Consider the following 24,176-nt stretch of genomic DNA (forward strand, 5'->3'; position numbering starts at 1 on the left):
TAACTGCTTTCTCGGCAGTGTGAGATTCATTGGGTCTCATACTAATAAAGGTAACAATTAAAGATGTTTTACAGCAGGAAGGATCAGAAGCATTTTTAAACATTGATTTTATAGTTCTTAAAATGAAATTGGAATTAGATAAAATGTTCATCAACAAACGAGAACTTGACAAAAACATACAGGTTGGATACTGTTCATCGTTTTCTTTTTCCCAGGAAGGAAAACCTAAGTTGCATGTCACACAAAACCTGCAGTTTCCTACATTTACTCATTATGTGGTATAACAGAGTTTTTATTAAAAAAATAAAAAAAACATTGTGCCACCTTAAAACCTTGGCAAAAGAAACAAAGGTTTAATCAAGAACTGAAAGGGTTGGCATATTCATACTGTAAAAGATTAAAAGAACAAGCAAATGCAAATACTACAAATCTCCAAAAAAAAAAAAAAAAGGATAAGCAAGTTGCCATACACTTGAATATTATGTTGAAGTGTTTATAAAAAAATATAGAAAAAACTGGATCTGCATAGCTTTGTATGGGAAAAGACATTTATGGTGAAACAATACTTTCGACAGACAAACCAAACCGATCAATTCATCTTCTGATCATTTCTGACAAGAGAAACCTCTAACCATGAACCACGGCAGTGGAAACATTACAATTTGAGATTGCTTTAATACCCCAGGTACTTAGCACCTGGTTGTTAAGTACTAAAAATATTGCCTCGTGCAGCAGGACTGTTCAGGGGAAAGAGTTTGGTCACCTGGCAAGGAGTTGCACTGGAGGTGAAGCATTAAGTCATATACTCCTCCCAAAGCACAATTGCAAATCCAACAAGGAATGTCTCGAAAGGAAGAAACGGCGAGCCATGGAATGCTAAAGTCAAAGGGCAGGTTTGAATCTGGCCTTTGACTTGGGCGGTGGGGGTGGGGCGTTCTAGACGGGTGGTACGTGCATCGTACAGCTGCAGGAATTCTGCACGAGTTAAGTGTTCAGAAATTTCACCGGGGTGATGTCATAGCTCCTACAAACCAAACACCAGCTCTTGAGGCCTTTGGGGGGTACCAGCACATGTAAGGAACATCCTAGGAAATGCAACGATACTGGTTGAGTATTTCTGGAAAAAGGAAACCCTGTCTCACTCTCATCGTTACAATGTAATGTTCTGGTTATCTACAAGAGAGGCTAGATACACACTCTGTATCCGGAGTTTGGTATGAAAAGAACCATTGATGCTTGATGGGAAAACTCTGGCAGCACACCCATAGGAGGAAAATGTTCCCCTTCCCTTCTGAGAAAAGTGAAATCTTAAACAGGAAATCATCAAGTGTAGTGGCATGCATTAGCATTTATTTATCTTCTTGCTCTTCCTTGAATTAAGCTCAGGCATACTCTAAAACCAATAATTCCCTTTGTCTTGCACCCTACATCCAGAGAGTTTTCCATTGTATAATAGGAAATAACTCATGTTAACACTACCAGGAAAGTTGTGCAACCGTGTTAAGTAGCAAGGCATAAGAGTCTATTTTTAAAGCTCTTTTTGTACACAGTACAAGTCAGCAGCCTACCTTGACGACGTACCATGGCTTGTAACCTTCTAATCCTGAAATAGCGCTCCGTCACCTTAATTTAGGACAGTCGTTTTTAAACTCGTACAATCTAAAATTAAGCTACAGTAAGGTCAAGATAAGTGCAAGGGAGATTGACTTATAGGGTATTACCCCTGTGTGAAACATCTCGATCTGACCAAAGACGTCCCCGGGACATCTCCGGTGTCAGGACTGCTCGCCACCTCACGGGGCACCAAATCACCAAGCATGTCTCAGGTCGCCCACAACCGGTGCTCAGCGAAAGCCAGACCTTTAGTTGTGGTTGGAAACAGCTTACAAGTGGTGGGATGAATCAACGGGATTATAGGGATTTAGATAAAGGTCAAAACAGCAGGAAATCTATGAAGTGGAAGGCGGCTGTGTATGCACTGTCTACAAGTGTTTGTGTTTTCAGTAGGGACTGCGTGTTCGGCACAAAATGCTACCCACATATCTAATCCGATGGTGCCTCAATCTAACACATCCTGCATAAGTCATCTGAGAGCAATGGTCCAATCTGTATTTATTACAGCCAGTTTCTGATTATTTCTCCTGAGAAAGTGGAAGAGGCGTAGCTTACGTACGGCATGACAGGACAGGGCAAAACAGCCAAAGCCAACATCAAATATTTTCCATGGGGTCACCAGGGTTGCTCACGGCTCCACAGTGGAAAAATGTTTAATCCGGCAGTGGCTCTTCATACACACGAGCCCGTCCTCTCACTCAACCTTACGAGACTGTTTACACTTCCTACCGAGATACACTCCGACGAGAAGGTGGGAGTCTGCGTGTGGATGAGTGTGTTTGGGAGGAATTTAATGTTCCGTTGCAGTCGCTCTTCGCTGCTCACGTTTGGTTGCACTTGTTTCTCGCTGCCTGCTGTTTTACAGCCCAACACCGAGTCGATGAATGAACAACCAGCGGTAGTCTCGGCTTTCTGTTGCAATTACCAGCGTGGAAAAAGCAGGAGGGTTCATCATGTTTTATTTTGTATTTAATCTGTGTATTACCTAATAACTACATAATTAACTAGGCCTCCATAAGTGGACTGAACTGATTTTAAAGTAACACAAGAAACCATTTAGATTCATAGTGTTATTTACTGAGTTATACAGAGCAGCTGTAAAGGCCTTATAAGCTTAATTGCTAAATGAAATGGCTTCCCACAGACTTACGTTTTTGTCCATGACCAAACTTAATTTTAAAGATTTAAACTAGATACAGACATTACACACTCATTTTGCCAGCTCAGACGTAGACCCTTTTTGGCAACACTGGTAAAGATGTACAAAAAAAAAATGAATAAATACATAAATAACGCCTTAAAATAAAATATTTTCTTGTTGCCCTACCAAAATTACTGTGAGATAATACATTCTATGATATAGTTGCTCTTTAGAAATATTAGCTCCCAAAAATTATTTTGAAAACAATTTCTCTAAGTTCTAATCAACTTTCCCTCGGTCAGAATAAAGTTATAAAGCATGACTTCCTGTCATGCTGGGGTTTTTTTTTAATTAAATGACTACAACAATTTGCCCATATCTACATCAGTAATTAAGAAAATATATTCTGATTATGCTTGCATATCAAAACAAATGGGATTTTACTATAAATAACAACCTTTAAGCAGGTATTAAACATACTTTCTCATTAAGATGATGTAATATTCAAGTCTAAAATGACTAAGTGGCCGTAAGTGGAAAATCATTCTTATTCACATAAAAAGGCTAAAACAACAAAACAAGTTACCTGATCACATTTAGTTACTGAAATAAATGAACTTTTTAATAATGTTCTAATTTATTAAATGGTTCAACTATCACAAATGTGCAGAGTTTGCTGAACAGTACAGAGACTTTAACTGAAGTCGTATGCTTTGGTTCGATCAGCATAAGATTAAAGGTTTTGGGGGAAAAAAAAACAAAAAAAAACTCCAGGTGGATCTCTAAAGCAGTGGTGTTCACACTCTTTGTCTAGCAGTCAAAAATCGTCCAAAAATGATAATTTTTCATTAAGCGAGCAAAAAAAAGGAAAAAAATTAAATGTGTTTTTGTTATATTTCCATGCACTTTAACTAAAATGTTAAAATTAAGGGGTTTTTAAGGGCGCTCATGGCAGTCAGGGGCGCATTCTGCGGCTCATGTGTTAAAATTCAAATGATTTTCAGAGTAATTAAATTGGGCTTGAGACATGAAGATAAGGAGATTAATGAGACCAAGCCACTTATCATATCAAGGTATCTTTGGATGACTAAGCACACAGGCTGCATGACACCAGACCGTGAGGAGCAACAATGGATTACAGCGTCAGAGAAGAGAGGATTACCCAAGAGCACGTCTGCAGCGTCGAGGCTGAGAGACGACGGCTTCATGTCGCAAATGCACGAAATGGAAAACGTGGGGGGGAAACTTTCCGATGTCTTCCCTCTCCTCCCACCAGTTTTAAAGTAACATATTCTTCTCTGTATTTTTGCAAAAAGGAAAAAAGAACACAGAGTAAATATTTGTTCTTCTGGCCAAAGAAGCCCAACGAATTTCAGATGCATCCTTATTTGCAGTCCAAACATTACACACAATATTCAATAGACTCCCTTGATCTGAAACAATCATGTGGCCGCAACAGCTGACATTGATAAAAAACAACTGTGAGAAGGCAGAACAGCTGTACATTCCTGCAGACCTTCTGTCCTGATGCTTCACTTCGTAATCCCACACAACGCAGGAAAAACATTTCTGAGTGTAAATTCTGGACCTTTTTTTTAGTTTTCAGATAGCTTGCTATGTAGAAGTTACTCTTAAAAGACATAGTGGGCAAATTGCCTTATTTTACATCAGCTGGTACAGGTGTTAACAAATGAGAAGTTGTTTCTACCGTCCGACATTGGAGCCCCTGAAACCTCTTTATTGAGAACATGGGCAGGAATTTAGCTCATCCGTTTGCACCATTTGGAAAATCACCATCAATTCTTACGGGAATGAATGCTAACTGTACATTTAGGAAAAAGAAAAATTATTTTTATTTTTTCCATATGGGTTCTGTGGACAGGTTGAGTAAACACGGGCTGGTTACTCATATCAAAGTTTGTCGTGGATTTAAAATTTCAGGCTGCTACAGTTTGCCAGAGAAAGTGTCAGATGTATGAGTAATGTTCCCAGGTCTACTGCAGAGCAGCTGGCTGCAGGCTGCTACAATTCTCCCTTACCTACAAAAGGGACATATTCAGCTGTTTAGACATGGTAACAAATAAGAACCACACATCAGTCTTATGAAGATAACTGCTTAAAAGAGAGGTAAAATCTTACCTGAATGTTTATACACTTTAATCTGTTTTATCTTCATGTAAGAATAAAGGCTAGCTTCATTCTGTCACTGTTTTTTCTTTAAAGCACATAGAAAATTCCTAGGCACATGGTAACTAGTAGCCAGTAATATGCAATTCTGCTCGATTCTCATCTACACTCTGTACTCCATCAGAGTTTTCTCCCACTAAGTTGGATTTGCCCAGTAGAATTTATCAGGCCAATCAACACACAGAAGGAGAAGTTGTGAAGGATAAAGTTGATTTTCTGCGCTGTAGTCTGCCTGTAGTTTTAGCAATGGCAGCGGAGAAATTGAGAGAGGCTGTTCGGTCCATTTATCATCATTAACAGCTGCCTTGTTCACCTAACTTCTCTCACTGCAGTGGAGGATGGTTGTTTACGGTCCAGGCCATTTGCGTTAAGCGTCATAGCATCGAACCGGCGTTTTGCATACGTCATGGACAAATGTTGCCGATTGGGTAACATTTAAAACTCTAACAAGAGTCCACGTCTCCAGAAAGCAAATGTTTCTCAATATCCAAGAGCCAAGATCTCTTTACGAAGCAAAGCATAGAATAAGAGGCGGGTTTTTTCCTGCTAATTCTTCAGTTTCAGTCTGTTTGTAAACCAAGTCTCTTCATTTTTCTGATGCACTCTTATTTTTCTCTACATTGTTTTATCCTTAGTTTCAGCTTTTCCGATACCATTTAATTTGATCGTTATTTCATCACAGAGATCATCCAAACCCATCTGAACTTAAACCATCATTCTAATCACCAGTTTACTTCTCCACATACTTTCAAGTATCCTGACATTTTTCCCTACAAGCCCTGTTCAGTTGGGAGATTTACCTTTTTCTCTGGCTCTTCATTTTAATACCTTAACGATCACCTCAAACAGATTGGTACAAGATATTTTAGGTAAATTCCAGCACTGCGAGTGATAATTATACGGCTTGCAGTTGGAATGTTTTGGGGCAAACCTCTTGGGGTTAAGATAACCCCCCTGTACAATTACAGTAAGTGGATCTTTTAGTCTACACTGATGCCAAATTATAATGTTGACTCGAAGGTTGCTGGATCGTTCCCACCAGTGAAGTTCATTAAAATTTTTATTTTGTTCCATAGCAGGTTCTATACATTACAAACAAAAATAGTTTTTTTTTCTTCCATACAGATATATCCTGTTTTTGTCATTTCTGTTGCACTTAAATGTTTCAGATCAAACTAATCTTAAGATCAAGAAATTATGAATACACAAGGCTGTTTTTAAAAAAAATCATTTTATTAAGAAAAAAACCTATTTGAACAAATTAATAAATCATAAAGTAATAGTCACTAATCACATCTTTTGGTCTGATTTTTCTAGTCACTGACAATTGTGATTAGTCAAGGAATAGCACCTCACTGACAACATGAAGTAAGCTAAAATAGCCTCATCAAAACCCCATCATCTACAAAAATTTAAGTAAAGATGAGAAATAAATCAATGGACACCCATTAGTCTGGAAAAGGGGTTACAAAGCTATTTCTAAGACACTAGGGGCTTTAAAAATAAATTTTTGATTAATGGAGAAAACATGAAACGGTTGTAAAACTTTCAAAGAGTGTCAACCTCCAAAAATTACTCCGGGAATAAAACTCTGACTCATCCAGAATTCACAAAGGAACCCCCCAAAAAAACAAATAAGGTATGCAGGCCATCTCTTGTTAATGTCAGTGTTTATGACTAAACAATGTGAAGTAGACTGGGCCAAAAAGTGATTTTCCTAAGAATCGAAACATGACGAAACATCCTGCGTGTTTTCTCTCAGCAGCAGGAGAAACGATAATGGACATTTCACATTGTCCTTAACTTCTGTAGTGTTGTAGTTTCTCCTCATCCATTTTGGGTGACATCTGTAATTCTCTGACTTTCCTCTCCAGGTTCTGGCCAACTACCTAATTGCCTCCATGTACTTAGGTTTTAAATCCTTTCCCACAAAACCCCAAAGAGCACAGCGCAGTGGTTAAGCGCCCAGGTGTAAGAGAATACCTCTCTTTGTGTTAACTTTACACACATTAGGCCAGTCGGGTGTCATTTTAAGATTAGTCTGTGCCGTCTTCCCACTCCTATTCCCATGCTCCATCGGCTTTGTTCGGCTTCCCTAGCAGCAGAAACACTTGACGACGATTTGCGGTGAGATGTTGAAATGTATCCAAAACCTCCTGAGTAGATTATGAAGTGAAGGCGTCGGCATACGTAGAACGTTTTTTTTTTTTTTTTTTTATCAGATCTGAGAGTCAATTCGAGATATACTCACTGAGGGGCTTCAGGATGCTCGTGCAGGAGTCGTCGACGTTCTCCGCGTCAGACTTGTACGCTCCCACAATCTGCTCGACACGTTCCCGCTTCTCCTTGTGGTTGGACTTGCGTCTGTGGCGTCTCCTGCGGTGGTAGCTCTTGGGAACGTGCACACCGATGTACACAGTGTGGTGGCCTGTGACGGCACAACGGAAACACACCAGGAGCACAGATCAAGATCTGATATATTCATAGATAAGGAGGCATTATTTTAATAACAAAAGGAAAAAACAAAACAATGGAGACCCAAGTAATCTGGTTTTGTATAGGAGATATCCTCGTCTTAGGGATAGATTTAAAGGTATGGTTCAGAATTTTTAAAGTGTGGTTCTGTCGAAAGTGTTGATGCATCTCAAAAGGCTTTACATAACAATGGCTGAAAATCTGATTGTCCAAATACAGGAAAGTAAAATAGGCAATGAAATTAAACAAGGCAATGCAAACACCTTCGCTGATCAAAATTAGAATGAAAATATTTTAACGGTTAAATAAAAATAACTACTAATGGGGTAAGAAGGAATGCCGTAAATCTTACGTTAATAATGTTAACTTTGTTAATGCAAGTTGGCAGAGGCGTAATTAACAAAAGATGCATTTTTTTTATCCTTCTGCAGCTGTTTTAACGAATCTTCAGTAAACTTGTAGCACATGTCATGACTTGATTGATTTTTTCAAATCGATCTCAAAAGTAACAGGACGTCCATGTAAGGCAGGTTAAATGTTCTCGCCTCTTTTCTCCGGTTAGCAGCAAATCATAAGTGAAATTTTTAATGAGTTTAAGTCTCCAAATTAATTATTTTCATGTCAGTAAACCAACATGATATTTATGGATGTTTCAACATCTTTTAGAGTCATAAATATTTCTATTTTTGCAAATAGTCTGAGGTGAAGGAATAATAATGCTGACTGCTCCCTCAGTGACTTCATTTAGCATAAATCCAAATGAGTTGGTCCTGGAGGCTAAAGCTAACCGCTGGTCCAGAAGAGCAAAGTTCAAAGCTGACTTTTACCATCTTAAAATAACTCCAATTTAAAAACATCACAGCTCTTAATGTGGGAACTATTTGATGACTCTTTAAATGATCAACACATGTGAATTGGATGGTTATTTACAGAGTAGCTAATGATTATTTACATGCGAAATGGAGAAAACAAGCGGTGCGCCGACAGTGATCTTCCTGTGTGAAACACTTACTCCGATCAGAAAATGTAAAGCGTTTCAAGTCAAAGTAGCTTATAAAAATAAAGTGATGTAAAAAAAACAAAAAAAACATTACAGATATTTCATCTGAGTATTAAATTTTACATACTCTCCTTTTTCTATCAGGAAGTTATTTTCACTGGAAACCATTTGCATGTCATTTGTTAGAATCTGTTTCACACAGGAAGGTAATTGCAGGCACACCGTCTCCAATCTGCGTTTCCTGAGTGCATAATGGTGACAGTTTAAAAATGTATAAAAAAAACTAACATTTGGTCAGCTTGCCTGAGTGGTCTGGATATACACTATCCAGGCTAGCTGGATAGTGTATATCCAGCTAGCCTGGATATACACTAAATAAAAACACCAGGAGGGTTATATACCGAAAGGAAGACTTTAGCTGGTAATCTTCTAACAGAACCATATTTGAAAAACTATGAAGTACCCCTTTAATCCACAAGCCAATAATATCAGCAGGGAGTTCAAGTTTGCCATCAGTCATAAGAGCAACTACTCCCTACATTAGAGGCTCGTACAGGAAATGATCGTTTATCCCGTCCAGGAAGTAATTAGAGGGAAGAAGAGAGTTAAACTCTTACAAATACTGGGATCAGCTGACTAAGTCAGAGTGAAACAACCATGTTTCTATTGTTTGTTTTTTTTTTGTCCTATTCAATCTCTGCATTCCTGAAGCATGTCTCGCAGATTTTAATTACATCTTCTGCATTATGGCAGAAACCGACGCGCACCTGAGACGAGATAAAAAAAAAACCAACCCTGGACTCCCATTGCGGAGAGGCTAAAAGCAGACAAACAGAGGGACAAAGCGCCAAGAATGTCGACGTGCCTCTCACTTTGTGTGAGCCTTTAAGTGGCGGTTGGGTAAACATGTTGGATGTCTCAGCAAATACATGTGGGTGACTCTGGATTCTTCTGTGGCTTCAGCAGACGGACAATGGGAGGATTGGAACGGCCGTCATGTGCAAAATGTCATCTTAGAAGGATTAGATCCGTCATTGATGCAAGTTTCTGGGTCGATACTTGTGGGAAGATGACACGTTTTTCTCGGTGCGGACACAAGAGGCCGTGACAAGCGAGGCTTTACGGTCTGAACCAGCGGGACAATGGGTCAGAAAGCAGCACTCCGCCTACCTTCCACTTCCTCTTCATCACAGATATGCTTGACAAAAGATGCTCCTCTGTCCAGCACCGCTTCATCTTCCATTCTGCTGGACGAAAAAAAAGGAAAACATTGGTGATTAAATGCCAAAGATTGGACATTTTTTTAGAAATGGGTTTCTTCACTGAACATCACAGCCATTATTTCCAAAGGTTTATTCAGCTAAATCAAATTTCAAAAAGCATTCGTTGAGCAGTTTTTCTAACTTTCTCCACTTTTAAGTCATGTTGCAGTCATGAACGATACTCATTTAATTGGAATTTGATCTGCCAAACCAGTTGCAGATAATTAATCCCCTTTTATTTAACAAATAAAAATCTAGAAAGTTTAGCCAAGTGTGCATGACTCAGTACTTTTCAGAACCACCAGCAGGTTGATTGGGGTGTGTCTCTGTACCAGCTATGTTCTTCTAGCAAGTCCTGTTTTAGCCATGTCTTTCTCGGAAATCACTGTGGCTTATAGGCATAATAGCTGGATGGCATCTCTGAATTCCCCTGCGGTGGATCCTCAACTGGATTTAGGCCTGGACTTTGACTGGGCCATCCTGACAGATGAAACCGCTTTGATCTAAATTGTTACATCGTAGCTCTGGTCCTCTGTGCCGGATCATGTTCTTCCTCATGTTCGCTGTGTCTCCGAAAGGTTTGTTGTGGAAATACATTTACGTATGGTTTCCCTCCTCTGATGTGTAGTTACACATCAGAGGAGTGCATGCTTCAACATGCGCTCGAGATCAGATTTTAACTGGAAACCTTTCTCCTAACACCTTTGTGTCTGCAGCCACAAGGTCTGAAAATAAGTCAAGAATTAATCAAACCTCCTTTATCAATTAATTTGAATTTTTCTGGGATTTAAATGAAATAATTGATGAGGAGTGCGATCTTCTTCTAGTTTCTGGTGAAATTATCAATCACTGATGTAAAGAGATTGCACAACTAGTTAGTTAGTAACATTGGATTAACTTCCACAACTAATTATATATTCAAAACTAGAGTCTGACTTTTTCCCTCCAATATTATTGAACATACCCAACCGATACAGCCTCATTAACCTACTCTGCAGCTTGAAGCATGAATTTATTTTACAAACAGTTGTTGTTTTTTTCCATGTATCACAAGTGCAGCTGACACACTTGAACGTGCCAGCACGCGCGTCAGTACCAGACTCCGAGTAAGAACTGAAAGTCATTGTGAGTCTTTTTTTTTTCTTTTTTTTCTCAATCACAGTTATAAGCCGCATCTTGGGCATAAAACAAGGATGGAGGTCCAGACAGCATCTTAGGTGACTTTTCTTCTCTGCTCTAGACTTCGTTCCTTTTTATCAAGCTGCTGCTTAAAGATGTTCCTGTGAGCTTGGAAGAAAATTCGGTTCCCCCCGCCCTCTCTCTCTCTCCTGGTCCAGTAAAAGTACACACATCCAGGCTATAAAAAGCTGCTTTAGGCCACATGACGTAAAATAGTCAAGCAACCTTTTCTATAAACAGAAAATCGGTCTGCCACAAGCATTTCGTACTTAGCGCCACAGACTAAAGTTTTCATCACCTGCACCTTGGTTTGTTCCATTAAAACCGTCTTAAGTGTGAAGAGAATCGAAATGAGAGAATCACGTTAAAACTGATCTAGATTGAGAAGATATCAACCCATCTGCAATTTGCCAGAAGGGGAGGCTGGAGGGGGTTTTTGTCAGCTTGCAAATTGATCAGAGTGGGGCAGCGCTGGCCACTGTAAACAAAGCCAGGAAGAATACAGCGTGTTCCTTCAGTTACTTTACACACTTGTTTGAGTTTCCCATGAGGATAACGATATCTGGACGTGAGATGACAGAGGTACTACGCCGATAGCAAGACATCAAACAAGTCACGAGAAGTGTGCATTCATCATAGACGATGTCAGTAATATCTCTGCCCTCCTTTTGTCGCTGATTAAACAGCAGTTGTGCTACGACGCTACGTTACATGGAAAGACTCGGCGTTATCTTCTAGCCACCCGTTTCTCCTGCCTGCGCTGTATATTCCACCCCTCCAGGACAGACTGTACTGAAAGTACCACTCGTTTCAAGGACTTGATTACGTCACTCTGTTTTCTTTTTGTGCAGATCTTGTTCCTGGGCAGCCCCACTGACACAGTTTGAACGAGTATTATCAGCACACTTTTTATGTTTGGCATCTTTCTGTGTTATGTTACGGTGGTTTGTTGTGTTCACTGAAGATTTTTTTTGTTGATTTGGCCATGTTTATACACACTGCGATGAGCCAGGTTAGGTCTAAGATTGTTCTATAGTCTTGTGTTGCCAAGAGTTTGTAAGGCCGCCTTCTTTGACTTTTCACTCTCAGAACATATTGTGTGTGTGAAAGCTTTGTGTACTTCCTCATATTTCTTTCTTTAAACCAAATGTGTTCCTCAGAGATCAGTTCTTGGCCCACTCTTAAACATTTTGCATATCAACGGTCTGCGTTGAAAAGTAATGAACAGTGACTTTCATTGTTATGCCAATGACACTCTACTGCATTCACACCTTAATATCTGCTGTTCTAACCACAACAATCTTCCTTTATGGTTCAGTGCACTTGGTGCTATGTTATTTTAATGCCAAAAAAGTGTTTTTGTAATTTTGAATTAAAATCTTCAAATCTTGGTCGTATCCTTCCTATGCAATTCCGCATGATTCTCATCTCCTATCAGTGCTCCATCTAGGATTTCTCCCATTGAGCTTGATTTGTCTGAGTGGAGGATGTGAACGAAGCCATTCGGTCTGTGTTGGCCACGTTTCTAAATGTTGAGCAATTAAAGCCGCAGTATGCGTAAGACATTTTATTGCTTATATCTGGATGTGAGATGGCAGAGGTACAATGCAAAGATGTCGTGGCCCTTTTGCCCATAGGGTTGTTTACAGCACACACATTTTCCAGTAAGCTTCATCGAGCTGATTCATTACATATATCACTGCCTAGCCATTGGTTAAACTCAGATCCAATCGTTTAAAAGTTAAACGCCAAGCCTCCAACAAGCAATCGTCTCTCAATACCCAAAGATTTAGACTCTCTGTATGACGTAAAGCTTAGAACAAGGTGCTTCAGTTCTTCATTAAGTTCTTTAACAAAGACCTTATCACCATTTGAAGAGAAGCAGACCCACAGCGCTTCAGTCCTTCATTAAGTTCTTTAACAAAGACCTTATCACCATTTGAAGAGAAGCAGGCCCACAGCATGACACAAGTCCCACTATAGGGGAGTTTTCCCACCAAAACCACCTTGAGGGTTTATTACCAAACAGATCAATTTTAGGTCGATCTTACCAAACCACACAGTTTCACTTGAAGCCTCAGTGGAGTTAGCTAAACTTTTGGACAAAAAAGTTTCCAATCTGCTGATGCCTAAAGTTTGTTATTAAGACATCTGTTACTCCCTGGTACCGAGATATAAGTGACACATCTAACCGGGGGCTAAAGGAAATTGACTTCATATTTATACCAAAAGGAATGAGGAAGTCATGAATTACTAATAAGCATATAGCACTAGATGGTTTTTCCCCCAGAATGAATAATAAACTGAACTCAAATGGTTGTATTTTTCCACAGTTTCAGTGTGAGGGTTATGCTATCAATACAACATTACAACTAATTGTAAGACTTCTTACTCATCTGAACGAGGAGTGGCAACAAGTATGTTTACGTCTGTTCAGACACTTCTGAAACTCACAGGGTGCAGCTGCTTTCATTCACTGCAGCACAATCACACCACACGTGTGGGAAATGAGGTTAAGGGGGCGTTCCAAGAACACGGCTCAGCAGTTTTTTTTTTCCTTTTCTCCACCTTTGCAGCAGGTATAGAAATGCAGCTAGGTGCATGGAGACAGGTCACGTAGTGCAACGAAAAAGGCCCTCTGAAAACCACTGAATGCACAGGGAGAGCAAACTAAGTTCATGTTTCAGGTTTCCTGCTGGCCGTGGAGCAGCATTAATCACCTCACACGGTGGCCTGGGACAGGGAGGGCTTAATAAAGGGAAAACTACCAGAGGTGGTGCAGGGACACCCAAGATGCAGCAGAGGAAGCGAGTGCGCGGCCGGTGTGTGAAGCAGGCTTGAGCGACACAAAGAAACCTGAATTATGCTCTTTTAGCATTGCTCAGCAAAGTCAACATGAGGCCAAGGCATGGGAACACATGGAAGATAAGATCCCACCATATCTCCTTCGTCACATCATTGTTATGGGAGCATATCTGGATCTCCGCTTTCACTTCCTGTCGTGGCTACTTCATGCGCAGTGGTCAGCTTTCTGCTTTGCTTCGTGTTGCCCTCGTGAGGCTGGATAAACCCGCCAGAGCATGAGGAGGCAGGATCAGGATCAGGGATCATCTACATCTCTTTACAGAGTGACGTACCCAGTCCCAGCAGTCAGCTAGATTTACCATGAGGGCAGCAAGTGCAACAAGATGTACAATGGCGAATTAGGAGCCCTGCGCTGGTAACGTCTACACTTTGCTAAAGGGGCTAAATTGTCTGGAGGAACTCATTTCAAAGAGCCCATTATTAATCGGTGTTAACAGTTTTTATATATATATATGTTAAGTTAAATAAAACATTTCAATTTGCTGGAAAATTCCTTAGTCAGCTTCTCCAAGCAATCTCAAATTGACATCTATTCAACAGCACCTGCAGTCATATGATGCCAGGTGAGTTTGTTATGCCTCAACAGCGTTAACGTTAGCGTTAGCAAAGAATATCTAGCTGATTTTCTTTCATGCCAAGTGGTACATTTTCACACACTTAAAAAAAAAATCGCTGTAGATAATGCTTAGCCTGTTTAGAGCATATATTACGCACAAATCAACTTTCAAAAGGTTGAGGAAAAATGTAGCTACTTATAAAATAGCAAAGGGAAATCCCATCTGACACTTGTCACAATAAAAACAAAAGTAAAAATAGAAAGAGTTACTTGAATAATTACAACCATAGTTAACAAACTGTGGTACAAATAACCCTGGTGAATCCTTTAGTAGAGTCAAAGAGATAAGAGGGGAGCTAATAAGTCCAAATAGCTCAAACTAAACCCCTCAGTGGACACTGAAGCAGACACCAATGAACCAGGAAGTACCACTGACAGCATTGAATTTACTTCTGAAATGGCAAGACGGATTAAAACCCAACTTAAAGATATTTCTAGCTGCAAGTTGGAAAACTAAAAGGATCTGCCAGATCTCTGCACTCCCTGAACAGGCTAACTGTCAGGAAAAACGGATGCAACAAAATAGCAGAGACTTAAGTTCTAACACAATTCCTGACAAAAAAGTGATTTAATGCACGACCTGTTGGACAGGTATGTCTTGGGTTTTGCAATTTCCAACAAAGAAGGTCTGACTGGTTAAGGAATTAAGAGGATGTGCAATTTCGAGGAACATAACTGTTAAGTTTCCGCCTAACAATAAGAAGCTTCTTTGTTTCCTTGGCATACAAGAAAGCAAATGACAGAAAAAGGAAGACAAAAACATTTCCTTGCTATAAACCACGTGTCACCCAATGGAGACAAAGGAGAGAGAGAAATCAGGCCCAGTGTGTATACGCCCCCACACAGATACGTCACTCTTCGCTCTGTATTTACTTTGAAGAGGACTCAACCCAACCCTGCAAATATTACAAGGAAATGCAATAGCTAACATTAGATGGCACAGCTGATGCAATTCAGGTGCTTGAGGAATAAGTTCAAATCAGACGGAGGGGATTTCTGCTCGACGGTAATAATAAAGTCTGATTTGCTACAGAGTTGTGCCAGGAATTGCGCAACAATGACTTGCACAAATTTTACAGCAGCAAGTCTGACTTTTCAACAAAACCAACCCAACTCACTCTGGACATAGTTGCTAACGTATAGAAGATGATGATCCGCTTTTCTGTTAAGCTGTTTTATTTTTGTGAATCATCGTTAAATAGTTAGTCCAACAAGGCTGAATTGCTTGGAACTTAAATGTTTCTTCACCATATATTTTGGAAACCTGCACATTTTTCTCATCTGTCATACTTTACTCTCACCAACTTGACTGTTGTGTCTCTTGTGAAGTTATAAATCCAAACATAAGAAAGCAAATTTAGCAGTTTTTACTTCAATGTGCTTTTTCAAGGAAAATCTATACTTCATTACTATTCTGTAATAAGAGCGTTTTTTTTTTTTAATCCTTCCCTTTGAGTCGTTACAATTCCTGATACTCCCTTGGTTAAATGGTGATCCCTCTGAATTACCTAACTAAACCCCATCGAAACTCTCTATCCTTGATAAAGTGCTTGAAAAAAAAACAACAACAACTGTGAATCACCAATAAAGGAACGACTCATCTCTCCGTAAGTCTGGTGGATGCTTCCACCAAACTTTTAAATGAAGCTTTGGATTCAAAAGACTATTGTACAGACTTCTTTCTGAAAAACGAAGAGCATGGAAAATACAATTTTTAAATGACACCCTATGCCAGTAGCTTTCAGACATTTTCTTTTTAGATTGTGCATTTGTCTGGATTTTAATCTATCAGCGTTTTGTATCACTCAGTGCTTTTCTTCTTTAGCTATATAAATGTCAGAAAAGTCAAACCATTTTTGAAACTTTATAGTAATTGTGTGGGTTTGGTTAGTGATGCATTACTCTATTTCTATGCTGATGACCCAGTTATGCAAATATACTTGGCCTACTCATTCCACAATACATTATTCTGCTATGATTTGTTCAACTCAATCTGAAAAACCAAGGATATGTACTAAAAAAAAAAAAAGTACATATAGACATATGCCTATATGTATGCCTGTGTTGATAGGCACACAAACAGCTTTATTGGTTTTTGTCATCATTTTTTCTCCACAGAAGGTACAAATATGATAAGCTATTTTTCTAAATATCTTGGCATTTCAATTGATGACAACCTGGCTGTCATTTGGAACTCACTTAGGGCTCTTTAGTTGCTGCTTATTGTGCTTTCATTTAACATATTTCTAAAAAACACACAATACATTATCATCCAGCCAACTTCTTGTCTTACATTGAGATAAAGCCAATTGACACTATTCTTTATCAAAGAGCACCAGATTCATCACAGAATGTAAACCTTTTACCCACAATTGCACTTTTATTCATCCACTTCCTACAGACACATTCAGTAGTCTTTATGTTATTTCTGAACTTGAGGGAACGGCATGTGAAACTTGAAACAAGCTCCAACAAAACAAGTCTTACCCAGGTGAGAGATGTACAATACATTTAAAGGATATAGTCGAAGGACCGCGGGACGGTTATCAGGTTTTAATGTTTTATTTCTGGCGTCTCCTGCCTTCACAGTTAGCCATTTCCATTCTTTAGCTTTCCAATTCTGCTTAAGGATAACACTGTTTTCTTGGTTTTGTTTAGAATGGACCTCTATTGAAAATGAGTGGCTTAAAAGGAACAGAAAAGAAAACAAATACACCGCGGGTTTGTGGTTTTCATATCTAATATCACCGCGCCTGCGCTGTGAGGCACACGCACAGCTTTATTCATAAAGATGGACAGCAGATGATCCATCCAGCGCTGGGCCTGCTCGGTCTTTCTCTTCCTAATTGATAGTGACAGGTTCTTGGAAAATAGATTACCGTCCGTTCATAGGCACAGCGGTGCAGGAACAGTGGCTTATCAAACGGAGCCTTTTTCAGTGACTGGTATTTTTCCGATCACGATCGGTTTTTAATGATCCACTAGTTTGTTTTTGTTTGTTTTTTTAACCTAGTCACAGAAATACTACTCAGAACCGAAATTCACCTGTAATACAGAGTATAAAGCAGATCTCTACTCCACAACTGTCCTAAATCCAAGCTCCAATTTACAGATGAAATGGGGACGAATAAACTTTATAGTCGAAGTTGTACTTTATCCGAAAAACACTGTAGTAAAGTTAACTTACTTGCTCTTTTCGGAACTCATGGCGACAAATTTCTTCCTCAAAGATGATCAAGCCTTGTACTCGGCAGATGTCTCTCTCTCTCTCTTCTTTTATGTTGCTCCAGTTGCGTCTTTTGGAAGCTTTCACCTTCTCTCTCTCTAAAAAAAAAGTAACAAAGGAGGCGATGAGTTGCGTGCTATCTGGCGGGGATGATCTCTTTGACTCGGCAAACCAAACTCAGCACATGAGGACGCACAAGCCTCCTCATCTAGCTGGACTCGTGCCGGGCCAACATCTTAAAGAAAAGCGGAGCGTCGGAGGCGCGTGGAGAGTCTCCGTGAGCTGCGTGTCTGTTTTCCATATTTAACGTCCCATCCCTCCTCCTGCGTGACGCCAGCGTTTGGAGGGGGGGGGGCGGAGGTCACAAAAAGTTACTCATGGGTGGCGCTCCAGATGCCTCCACTTGACAAACTGCTCCTCTATTGTTTACCAAATTAACTTGCCCTAGAATCTGAAAGCACTTTAAAAATAATAAAAATCCTTCGGCACAATAAATTTAGACGAATAAGGGAGTGAGACATCACTTTTAGATATGTAAACTGTTTATTTAAAACGTTTTAAATTCAATAGAATTTCATCAATTCAAAACTTTGGTTTCACCTTAAGTAAAAACATAAAAATAAAAATAGCCCACTCAATTAAAGAAACAAAGCTATTAATTCAGGTGGTTTTGTTCAGTCCTACTGGCAGTACCAAGTAAAGGCAGACAGATGTCCAAAATAGCCTACAGGTTATAATGGGGACTGGCGACACCTTCTGGAGGAACTACAAGTGCATCTCAGTAAGTTCAAATATAATCACATTTGTATTTATGGAATCAAATTTTTTACTTGTTTTTATATTTTCTATGGCTTTCTGCCCAGGCTGACAGAGTCTGAGGGCGCACAGAGATGCAAATAAAAGAGGTAGAGTGATGATGCTGAAGTTATGAGTCCATTTCAGTTATTGTTTTGTCCAAGCTGCATGATCATCCCTTCATCAAAGCTATTTTTAAAAATAGCTTTGACTTTATGAGTATTCTTTAAAAATTATAAAAACAATTTTTTTTATTTTATTTGTGAAATGAACACAGATGCTGAATATTAAAGCAACCTGTGCAGATAAGCACACATACACACACTTTAGTATTTCAAGCATTATCCTTTACTAAATGTTGGAAAGCTGTGCACTCATTTCCATTTATAACTACACAAGTAAAAAAATAACAAAAAACAGCAAAGTTATATTAAAAAAGTGCACATTTTCAGATATTGAAAACAACAAATGAATGAGAGAAGTGATGGTTTTTGGGGTAATTCATTGTTATTCCAGGATGTTATTCCCTTTTTCCCATCACAATGTGCTCAAGAACTCCTTCACCTAAAAAAAAAAAAGAAAAGAAAAAAATCATAAAGGACATCAAGGGTCATCAAAAAAATACAGAGTCAACGTTCATTTCTGATACTGTTGATGGAAAGCACCGGCATCCAGCTTTCGGCTCAATAAGCAGTTTTTGATTTGAGGTTAAACCGCAATGCGTTCTTGTTTACAATCAACAGAAAACTGCCCAATAAGCATCTTTATTAGCTGTGTGAAACCCAGTTGAGAGTTTCCTTCTCAACATCAGAGCTCACAGACACTGCAGAGCAGGTTGCACAATAGCATTCTGCCTTCAACAGCTTGTTAAAAGTCTGTGCTACAAAAGGGAACTAATGTTTTTATAAAAGTAGTAACTACTACTATTGTCCTCAAAAGTGCAGAATTACCAGAATGCATCTGGAGGTGCACTAGTCAGAATTTTCCTGGCCCAGACTGACTTCCTGTTTTTTTACGCCTCAGCCCTTTACTGGTATTGGCTCTACCAGTTCCCCTTCTGACAGTCTCGTGATTTTATTTTTCTACATTTTGTTCCTTTTTGTATGAAGACTTCCTGCATTGCTTAAGAACCTTCACTCACCTTCTCAATCATGTCGGCACTCTTTGAATCGTTTTGCTTAAAATCGTCGTTCACGTCCAAGGTCAGAACGGGAACGTCACTGAGATACTCAAACTCCATGCTGTGGGCACACGCCATGTAGTTAGTGATGTTTAACAAGTTACATCCCTGCATTCAAAGCCATTTTAAATAGTAGAAACTCATGCTTTTCCATGTCCGAATGTATTCAGTTTTTGAGTTTTTAAATAACATTTGAGTCCAAGATATGTTTTTAAGCTGTTTAAATCAAACTCAGCTTAAGAACAACCGAATTTAAACTTTCCTAAAACAACGTACACCTGCATCCACAAATATAATTACATAAATAAAATAAAAAAATCAAGGTGTGATGTGGCAAATCAAGGAACGCATTGTTTCTCCTCTTCAGAAAAACAATAAATTAGACTCGTAAGACAGAGAAAGGAAATTCCTACCTTTCCAAACTCTAAGAACTGTGTCCATTAGTCTTATCTTTGAGCATTATATCTACTCTAAGTGCAGTATTGTTAGATCAATGACTTGTCAGAGTTTAACTGTTTAAACAAAGCAATGACTGTGCAGTGAAAATGTAAAAATTCTAATATGCATTTAAACATGCTTATTAAAAAAAGTCCATCATTGTCTGTAGTTTTTGTTGGTCAATTAAAAACATCCACATTTTACAGTTCTTTTCATTGAAGTAGAATATACAGGAAAAAAAACACAATGCCATTTCATAGATCACCAGTTTACTATTAAATTATAAGTGCTCCCATCTGTAATGTGTATATAGCTACTGATTACATCATGCTTGAATAACTATTTGTTAAACCATCTTAGATTTTTACTTAAGAAAATGGAAATTAGCCTTTTCTTTTTTTTTTTCTCCCACTTACCCAAAACTAAGGAGAATAAGAAACGATGGAAGGAAAATACATTAGCATCAACATCGGTCGATTTTAATCATTTTTTAAAATCAGTCTGATAAGTAAATCCAGGTTAATATTAAAAGTTTATATTTCCATCTTTGTACAGTTTTTGTTTCAGAGGGTTTGTGGGGCAGTTATGGGGTGTTTAACAGAAGCAACGTAATCGCTTTTATATTGGGAAAAACAATACGAGTAAATATTGGTTATCGGCCATAACAGCAGTATTCATATTGGCCCAAATTTTCATATCTGTGCGTGCACAAAATAAAACACAAATTCCCTCCATTTGGACTGTAGTGTTGCCCTCTTGACTCGACATCTCTTTACAGAGTGAACATTTTTCTAGTAGCCTTTTCCATTGTGTTCCATGTCAGAAACATGGCTATGGAGTTGTTAAAAACTTTAAATTCTAGCTCAACCTTTAAATAGTATGCCAACAATTAGGATGTGATGTTAGCATCTGTTTTCCCACTAATGACCAGTTCAGGTGCATGCATGTGCATGTGACTCACTTCATGGTCTTATTCTGCAGCCAGCTCTCATGCTTGTAGTGGAGCTTCTCCAGGTATTCCAGAGGGATTTCCTGTTCCTCCTCTCTTCCCCTCATGTGTAATCGCTCCAAGCATTTCTGTGATGCAAACAGGAGAAAATGAACTTATTTGTGTAGACCCGGTGTTCTCCATTACAAAAATATCTATTTTGACATAAAGAAGAGCAATCGGTGAGTGGAAGAGTACCTCTGGTGAAGCTCTGAGGTAGATGATACCATCTAGCTCAATGTGCTTGCCAAACTGGTTGTGAAGCCAGCCATGCAAGTCCTGGTAGATGGACCATTCAGTCTCATTCATGCATTCACTTTCATATAGGTTGCCTGCAAAGATGTACCTGAGGCAAAAGGTGAGACAGGAATACCTACATTACTGAGACGTAAAACATGCCTCAGTTAAAACAGAACATACCATAAAGTAAAGTTAACTGTTAAGAGCTAAAGCAGAAGCAAATGTTGCAGACTTAGCAATGACGAGATTGATTACAACTGTTTTTTTGTTTTTTTCTTTCTTGGGATGTGTGCGCCCTGATACCTGTCACTGTAGATGGATCTCTCGTAGAACAACACAGGATTCTCAGCCTCTCGGAGCTTCCCGTTTGCAGATTTGATCTGGGCTCGCACTCGGCTGATGCAGGCGTAGCTCTGGAAGGTGTAAGCCCACCTCTCGGGCTTCTCGTACATCATCTTCAACACGTTGCCGCCGCTCCTCTGAGACGTGGTCAGCTCCTAACGAAAACGAGGTCAAGACCGTGTGAGAGGCTTTCCCCTCCATCGGCTCAAAACGCAGCAAATCCACCTCAAGCTTTGTGAAGAAAGTACTTACCATAAACATTTATCACTGTTAAATATTAAATGTACCCTGACGTAACTATGGCTACTGAGGAAGGGAGCAAAAATGAAAGAATGTTTCAATATCAATATCCGCTCTTCCGGTTCAGGTTATTGCCTCTACATTGAGACAATCTAATCTCAATCCCGAGTTTAAAGAGTCGTCATAGTTACTGTTACCATTTCGTAATTTGAAAGGGAAAAAAAACACTTTTCTATGATAAAGGATTTGATACAAACACATTTAAAATGAAAAGTTTAAAACAGACAGTGGAAAATCTACATCAGGGGTGCCCAAAGTCGGTCCTCGAGGGCCGTTTTAGTTCTCTCCCTGTTGGTAGTAACAATCTTTTCAGCTTGTCAATGTTCTCCTGTGGTCTCTAATGAGCCATCATTTGATCCAGGTGTGTTAAACCAGGGTGAGAACTAAAACGTGCAGGATGCCGGCCTTCGAGGACCGACTTTGGACACCTGTGATTTACAGTCAAGGCTTTATGAGCTTAAATTAAAACAGAGTTTAAGACAAAGAACCAGAACAAATCCTGCATCTCTATTATTTTTACTCTAACAGTTGAAGAATGACAACTTGACATTAACCAAGAAATCATTACTGTTTAAACTTTACCTTTAATAACATAAAGTTACCTAATTTTTAAAGTGCAATCAGTAATACTTTTATAACAAATTTATATCAGTAATGATTTCCTGGTTAATGTCAAGTTGTCATAACAAAGACATTTTGAATAATGTCAACTTTGTATTAAAAGTGTCATAATTTACCGAATGACGCTTTATGACAACAGTCATAAATATTCATGAAGGCTTATTGATGTTCATGACATGTGTTATGTCATGTTTATGAAAGTGTCATGACAGTCTTATCCACCCCCTTTCAAATAAAGTGTTACCATTACTTCTAAGTGAAAAAAAACTGTAAAAAGAAACTCTTTAGTTGGACATGAAAACATAGATGTCCAACTAAAGTTGTTTCAACCTGCCAGTAGAGGGCGTCTTATTATGCAAGCGGCTGTTTATTGTAGATGTGGCAGCAGGACCTTATGCAGTGGTCTGAAACATGGGATTGCTGGCTCAGTGACATCAATGTCAGAGTGCATAATGTACACAAAAGATAAACTACACAACTGTTTTTCTTTTTAAACCAACTCCAAAAACTGAGCTGATTCTAACCAGCTTCTTCTTTTCAACCACACAGTTCAGTTGCCTTCTCCTTACAAATACAGAAATTAATCACTTGCAACATCTCTAATATCATGTTTATGCCTGGCAGACTAATGTGTGTGCATGTTAAACAAAACAAGGTTTAAGCTACAGGTGTGCATGTCTGTGACGATGACATGCTTAACTGTCGTGAAAGCACCTGTTCCCCTGGGTGTGTCATGTCAACTGTAACCAGCGCAGATATGTGGACAGATGGCAGCTGCACTCTAAATACGGATGAAGGCTCTCCCAGTTATCCAGACATGGACAAATGGCGGTCTGCTGCCTTCTGAAGGAGCCTTGACCCCCGAATTATAGATATAAGTCTCATAGGTCCGTATTAAACTGGCTTTCTGTGTTTTTGTTTTTTAATTGTGGTCTCTTTTCAGCTCATTAAGCCGCAGTGTTGGAAATACCTCAAAGTCGCTGCTTGTTGTTTGGACATTGCACCATCTAGCGATCGGTTCCGGTACTACCTCCCAATCTGTGCTCTCCTGCTCCAAAAGGCGCACAAAAGTAGACTTCCCAGCCGCTGCACACAAAAGATACACCAGCTCGACTTCAGCCATACAGTGCAATAAGAACTACAAGCGTAACAGTAGAAGTAAAAAATATTGCCATTAACTTTCAAGTAAGATAAAGAGAAAAAGGCGGACATATGTGACTGAAATTGGCGGCAAAGTAAATGCCCGTGCGAAAAACAATGCAACAATGTACACAATTCAAGGGCGTGCTATGTAACTAAAATATAACTCAATACACGTTTAAAAATCTTTAAAACTTTAATAAAAATCATATTTCTCTCAGACAAGGTTAACTCACCAATGTTTCCTTCGATTGAAATGCGCGTTATTCTCTTCTCCATAGAGTCATTCATTGGGTCGGGGCAAGGTCTCTTCGGTATAGCAGGCATCTTCAAAGATTTGATAATGACCCCAAAAGCGGCTTAATTAATTAAGGAGAACAGGGTGAACAGCTGCAACTAGTGAGAAGTCTCTTGTTGTTTAAATTTGGCGGAATAAGTCCGGAAGTAGTCCGCCCCGGAAGCATTTTCCCCACGGACCACCCACTTCCGCCTCTGTTTACGTATTTGTGTAAACTTAAGTGTTTTAATGAGAAAAAATCATCAAAGTCTCATTAAGAAACAAACAAA

The 24,176-nt window shown here is 39.2% G+C and overlaps 2 protein-coding genes across 5 annotated transcripts in view; both read right to left on the reverse strand.

The window, feature by feature from the left end:
- Positions 1–17,952, reverse strand: part of LOC106923794 (electrogenic sodium bicarbonate cotransporter 1-like) — a 39,870-nt gene extending 21,918 nt beyond the window's left edge. For 2 of the 4 annotated variants that reach the window (XM_088010817.1, XM_088010816.1), the window contains exons 1-3: positions 17,527–17,945; positions 9,588–9,664; positions 7,194–7,370 (exon numbers count right to left, since the gene is read on the reverse strand). In XM_088010817.1, the coding sequence (XP_087866943.1) occupies positions 7,194–7,370; positions 9,588–9,664; positions 17,527–17,546 (274 nt within the window). In that variant the 5' untranslated portion in view covers positions 17,547–17,945. Of the gene's footprint in view, positions 1–7,193; positions 7,371–9,587; positions 9,665–17,526 lie in introns of all 4 variants that reach the window. The other 2 variants (XM_088010820.1, XM_088010819.1) reach the window with 2 other exon arrangements.
- Positions 17,953–18,089: 137 nt separating this feature from the next.
- Positions 18,090–24,060, reverse strand: dck (deoxycytidine kinase). The gene is made up of 7 exons (XM_014997097.2): positions 23,846–24,060; positions 23,440–23,555; positions 21,510–21,703; positions 21,165–21,312; positions 20,940–21,055; positions 19,502–19,601; positions 18,090–18,924 (listed from the first exon to the last, which is right to left on the reverse strand). Exons 1-7 carry the CDS (start codon positions 23,934–23,936, stop codon positions 18,898–18,900), a joined length of 792 nt encoding a protein of 263 aa, XP_014852583.1. The 5' UTR covers positions 23,937–24,060; the 3' UTR covers positions 18,090–18,897.
- Positions 24,061–24,176: the final 116 nt, after the last annotated feature.

The sequence above is a fragment of the Poecilia mexicana genome, unplaced genomic scaffold (assembly GCF_051168715.1).
Source record: "Poecilia mexicana isolate PSO_F unplaced genomic scaffold, ASM5116871v1 scaffold_12, whole genome shotgun sequence".
In the NCBI taxonomy this organism is placed as follows: domain Eukaryota; kingdom Metazoa; phylum Chordata; class Actinopteri; order Cyprinodontiformes; family Poeciliidae; genus Poecilia; species Poecilia mexicana.

Coding starts and splice junctions, on each gene's coding strand:
- dck (XM_014997097.2), bottom strand. CDS start 23,936: ATGCCTGCTATACCGAAGAGACCTTGCCCCGACCCAATGAATGACTCT. Junction 21,056..21,164: donor ACCTCAGAGCTTCACCAGAG/GTACTCTTCCAC, acceptor TTTGCATCACAG/AAATGCTTGGAGCGATTACA. Junction 18,925..19,501: donor GTGCCGACATGATTGAGAAG/GTGAGTGAAGGT, acceptor TTTTTTTTTTAG/GTGAAGGAGTTCTTGAGCAC.